Source organism: Bison bison, unplaced genomic scaffold (genome assembly GCF_000754665.1).
Source record: "Bison bison bison isolate TAMUID 2011002044 unplaced genomic scaffold, Bison_UMD1.0 scf7180017864366, whole genome shotgun sequence".
NCBI lineage: Eukaryota > Metazoa > Chordata > Mammalia > Artiodactyla > Bovidae > Bison > Bison bison.
In genome coordinates, this window is record NW_011494938.1 from 3,084,596 (window position 1) to 3,090,012 (window position 5,417).

Below are 5,417 nucleotides of genomic sequence, written 5' to 3' on the forward strand. Positions count from 1 at the left end.
TCATATTTTTGACTACTTCCTTCATTTCTGCCACAAAGGTGATGCTCATGGCTCACCTGGTATGCATCCTACCCCAGCTCTGGAACCAGTCATTTCTCCAAGGACTCTGCTTCTTTTTAGTAGGGAATAGAATTAAGAGCAAGAGTGGGCACTAGGTCATGATCATTGCTACTTGGGTGTCTGTGCTTATAGGCCTGTTCTGTGGACAAAACTAGGAAATATATTCATGTACATACACGTCTGCTGAAGTTGAAGCTCAAAACTTTGGCCACCTGATGCGAAGACCTGGCTAATTGGAAAAGACCCTGATGTTGGGACAGACCGAAGGCAAAAGGAGAAGGCAGCAGAGGATGAAATGGCTAGATAGCATCATCGACTCAGTGGACATGAATTTGAGCAAACTCCTAGAGATAGCGAAGGATAGGGAAGCCTGGGTCGCTGCAGTCCATGGGGTTGCGAAAAGTTGGACGTGACTTAGCGACTGAATAACAACAACAATCATTTTTTTGGTTTGCTTTCAGTTTTAGCACCCTGTTCCCTTTCTTGTTGATTTTACTTTTTGATCATGTAACAGAAGTCAACACTAGATAAAAAGGTATTCTCTATTCTGTATTACTTCTACCTTATCCCCCTTACTCCCAACTCCTTGGAGGCAACTAACTTTATTTTTTCACCTCTCCAAGTTTCTTTTTGGATAGGTTGATAGATATATGTATGTTTTCTTATTTTTTTCCTTTGGCACAATAGGTAGGCTCTACAGAGGCTCTTTTGCAGTTTGGCTTTTTCTTATGAATGTCTCTTGGAAATCACTCTGTATCAGTTCATAGATATCCTCCTGTTCCTTCTTTACAGTTAAGAAGTGCTCATCATGAAGAATTATCATAGCTTATTTAACCAATCATTTATGCTCAGATATTTAGCTTCCAGTATTTCGCAACTGCAAATAACACTACAGTGAATAACCTTGTGCACAAAAATTTTTTTTTGGATTATTGGAGTTGTATCTTCAGGGTTAATGCCCAGAAGCGAGATTGGCATGTCGAAGTGCAAATGTGAATGAAATTTGTTGGATATTGCCAACTTCTTCTCCATAGGGGTTATACCATTTTGCATTCCCAGTGAGGATGCAATGTAGGAGAGTGCCTGAGTTCCCCAACATACTTGCCAACTGAGTGTAATTGTCAGCTTTTGATTTTTTGCCAACCTGATGGGTGAAAAATGGTGTCTCAGTGTTGTTTTAATTTGCATTTCTCTTATTATGAGTAAAGCTAAATTTTTTTTATATGTTTAAGGTCCATAATTTGATCATTCTTTTTGGTGAGTAGTCTGTGGATGTTTTTGCCCATTTAGTAACAGGATTTTAAACATTTAAAAGTTGTTTATTTGGCAGAAATAACTTTTAAAATAATTTATGCTACCTGAGAGAAGAATCCCAAAGTACCTGGCTGTGGATAAACTATGGATTCTGCCCTCCAGGAATTTACAGTCTGTAAGCTGAACACCATTACAGTGGGTATCAGCATAAGCTGTGGACCCAGACTGCCTGCCTTCAAATGCCAGTCCTGCCACTTAGGCAAGTTTTTAATCTCTTAGTGCCTCAGTTTCTCCATTTGTAAGATGAAAGTAACATTAGCATTTATCTCTTAAGATTATTGTTAGGATTAAATGACTTAGCATATGTAAAGTACTTTGAGCAGGAAACATTCCATAATGTTGGCTATCTTAAGTGTCAAGAAAATCCTCTCAGTATGTTGATTTAATCCCATAAGAATCTTGTTATATAGTTATTTATAAAAAATGAAGACCTGGAAGTGTAGAAACATTAGGTGAATCAGTAGATAGAATCGGAATTGTAACCCATTAATTAATTAATTTATTCATTTATTCTCAGCTATTTTTTGAGGCCCTACTAGGCACTGGCTTAGGTGCTGGAGATATAGTCTGAACAAGACAGATCTTTGGGCTCCTGAATGCTCACTTTTTTGTGGTGGAAGAGGCCTGTGTAGGGTGTGGAAAGAAAGAAAACCGAAGGAAACCAATTTTGTTTTTTGGCCACACCATGCGGCATGTGGAATCTTAGTTCCCCAACCAGGGATCAAACCCGAAGCCCCTTTATTGGAAACATGGAGTCTTAACCACGGGACTTCTAGGGAAGTCCCCAAGGAAACCAATTTTGTCTGTCTTGTTCATCAATAGTCTGTTCAGCACACACAACAGTGTCAAAATTCGTTTGTTTAAATGAAAGAATGAAGGAAGAAATGACAGAGTAGTGAAAATGAGGCTTGATGCATAGGTAGGGCCCAGATCATGAAAAGCCTTGTCAACTCTTTTGAAGAGTTTGGACTTCATCCTGAGCAGAGAAATCATGTGAAACAGATTTGCATCTAAGAAACTCAAGTCGGTCTGTGTGGAGGATCTACAAGGGGGAGAACAACAGGGAGGTTGTTATAATAAGTCCAGTGCAAGATGATGAGGTCCAAATCAAGCGGGAAGCTGAGGGGATGGAGAGGAGATGAGCTGAAGGGAGGTTTAGAAGTCAGAGTTGACATCACCCGGACTTGCTGGGTGTAGAGGGAGGAAGAAAGCTGCAGCATCACTGAGATTTCACTGCGATGAGAAACTGAAGACAGGAACTTCCCTGGCGGTCCAGTGGTTAACACTATGTGTTCCCAGGGCAGAGGGCATATGTTTGATCCCTGGTTGGGAAATTAAGATTCTATATGCTTCTTGGAACAGCCAAAAAAAGAGAAAGAAATTGAAAAGGCATGACTGATGGGGAAAATGGAGAAAGGCTTTACAAAAAAAATTTTATTTACTTATTTTTAGCTGCACTGGGTCTTCATTGTTGCCCTCCGGCTTTTCTTAGCTGTGGTGAGCAGGGGCGACTCTGTAGTTGTGGTGCAATGGGCTTCTCACCGTGGTGGCTTTTCTTTTTGTGGAGCATGGGCTCTTGGTGCAGGGGCTTCAGTGGTTGTGGCTAATGGGCTTAGTTGCCCCACTGCATGTGGGATCTTCCCAGACCAGGGATTGAACCTGTGTCCTCTGCATTGCAAGGTGAATTCCCAACCATTGGACCACCAGGGAGGCCCAAGGATGGCCTTTTAAACTTATGGATTTGAGGTGACCACGGGACAGTGCTCAATCTCCTGACTGTACTTGCTTTTGGCTTCTTTACACTCCTTGGAGTCAGGAGACTGGGCCCTGTCCAGCACACTGTAGTGGCCCATGAGGTAAACGGTCTAATACTGGAAAGTACACTGGTTAGGGGCATTACTTTGCCAACAAAGGTACGTATAGTCAAAGCTATGGTTTTTCCAGTAGTCATGTATGGATGTGAGAACTGGACCATAAAGAAGGCTGAGCACTGAAGAATTGATGCTTTTGAAATGTGGTGTCGTAGAGTCCCTTGGTGGAGAAGGAAATGGCAACCCACTCCAGTATTCTTGCCTAGATAATCCTGTGGACAGAGGAGCCTGGTGGGCTGCTGTCCATGGGGTCGCACAGACTCGGACACAACTGAAGCGACTTAGCAGCAGCAGCAGAGTCCCTTGGACTGCAAGGAGATCAAACCAGGCAATCTTAAAGGAAATCAATCCTGAATATTCATTGGAAGGACTGATGATGAAGCTGAAGTTCCAATACTTTGGCCACCTGATGCAAAGAGTGGATTCATTAGAAAAGACCCTGATGCTGGGGAAGATTGAAGGCAGGAGGAGAAGGGGACAGAGGAGAGATGGTTGGATGGCATCACCGACTCGATGCACATGAATTTGAGCAAGCTCCAAGAGATGGTGATGGACAGGGAAGCCCGGCATGCTGCAGTCCATGGGGTCGCAATGAATTGGACACGACTGAGCAACTGAAAAACAACAACATTGCTTGAGAGGTCTCTTGACTAGTAGTGCAGCCTTAACCCCCCAGGGGTCCCTGATGGGGCGTGCTGGTGCTAAGTTTATTGCTAATTGTAACTGGAAGTTTATTCTTTGATGACAAAAATAACTCATCTTTGCATCTTCTCTCACACCTTAGAGGATGCATAATGCAGACTGCGGGCAATATTAAATAGATGTCTCATAGGAGATTAGGAAATGTAGGGAATCCATCATAGGAAATTAGGAAATCCATCATCAAGCAGGGCTCATGGCTTGGGGGGTTGCCCCAGGGTCACTGAGCCAAGATGGAGAGTTATCACGTGCAGGAGGAACTCCAAATCCCTTTCCATTGATACAGAAAACAGATGAATAAAGAGTTCAACAAAACCCCCTCTAGAATGGCACTCTGCAAGCTTTGATGACACCAGTGCTTTTCTAGAGGTCATGCTAGATGAAAGGCTGTGAAAAGACCAGGACAAGACTGCAATTGGACACTGGACACATGCCTTTACCAGAGAGAAGGAATTTCTGATGAAGCTGGTGATAGGGCAAAGATCCAAAAGAATAGAAACCATGTTTCACAGAAGCCTGCACAGGCAGATATTTATTTTTAAAAGTGACCCGAACTTTCTCTAGGATGTCACTGGATCCCCACAAGAAGGTGCATCAGTTAGGAAAGGACCTGTTACAATTCATTTTCTGATTACAGAGCTTTCTGGTTGACCCTATAAGGGGCTAGGAGCAGAAGGGCAAGGGTATGCGCAGTTAAGAAGATAGGAGGAGGGTCTCAAGTAGAAGGAAGCTATGATAAACAAAGCAGAGGATGGTCTCTAGATGGGAAACGGTATGAGAGACTTGTGCGAAGAAAGACCAAAAGGAAAAGCAGGCCACCAGCAATAGCTCGGGAATGGAGGGAAAGCGAGGGAAGGAGGGAGAGACTAGCACTGGGGGAGGAGGTAGGGGATAAAAAAGGAGAGAAGGAAAGGCGTATGAAACATTTGCGTTGCACGAGTCAACGATTATGGAGAAGAAAGGTAAAGAGAATTGGGTTACTGAATTGGGAAGGGGGAACTTGGTTCTCCGGAGAATCCTGCGATTACACAGCGCTCGGGGGGTGTGGTCCTGAGTTTAGGGCGGTGGGAGTGCGAGAAGGTTGCGGTGAGGGCGCCGCCCAATTTCTCCCCGAAGTGGAAGCCTGGGAAAACCGAGGGGCAGGCAAGCAGGCTAGCAGGGAGGAGGCGGAGCGAGGGCGCCGAGGGGCGGGACGAGGGAGGGCGTGGGCAGAAGGAGGAGGAGGCACAGATTGCGGGCGGCGCTAGGACCTGCCGGCTCCCCGCCGGCTCCCGGGAGGTTGATAAAGCGGCGGCGGCGTTTGACGTCAGTGGGGAGTTAATTTTAAATCGGTACAAGATGGCGGAGGGGGACGAGGTAACGCGAAGCCAAGAACCGCACCAAGGGCTGCGGCGCCGGCGGCGGACCAGCGACTCAAACACCGGGGTTAACCACGTCTCGTCCACGACCCTCCTAGGTACGGGCCGGCAGGGT

At 45.1% G+C, this 5,417-nt stretch overlaps 1 protein-coding gene across 2 annotated transcripts in view; it reads left to right on the forward strand.

Moving 5' to 3' along the window:
- The first annotated feature begins 5,236 nt into the window (after positions 1–5,236).
- The window catches only part of ATL2 (atlastin GTPase 2), a 67,302-nt gene continuing 67,121 nt past the window's right edge, over positions 5,237–5,417 (forward strand). The window contains exon 1 of one of the 2 annotated variants that reach the window (XM_010855590.1): positions 5,237–5,400. In XM_010855590.1, the coding sequence (XP_010853892.1) occupies positions 5,283–5,400 (118 nt within the window). In that variant the 5' untranslated portion in view covers positions 5,237–5,282. The remainder of the gene's footprint in view (positions 5,401–5,417) is intronic. The other variant, XM_010855587.1, reaches the window with a different exon arrangement.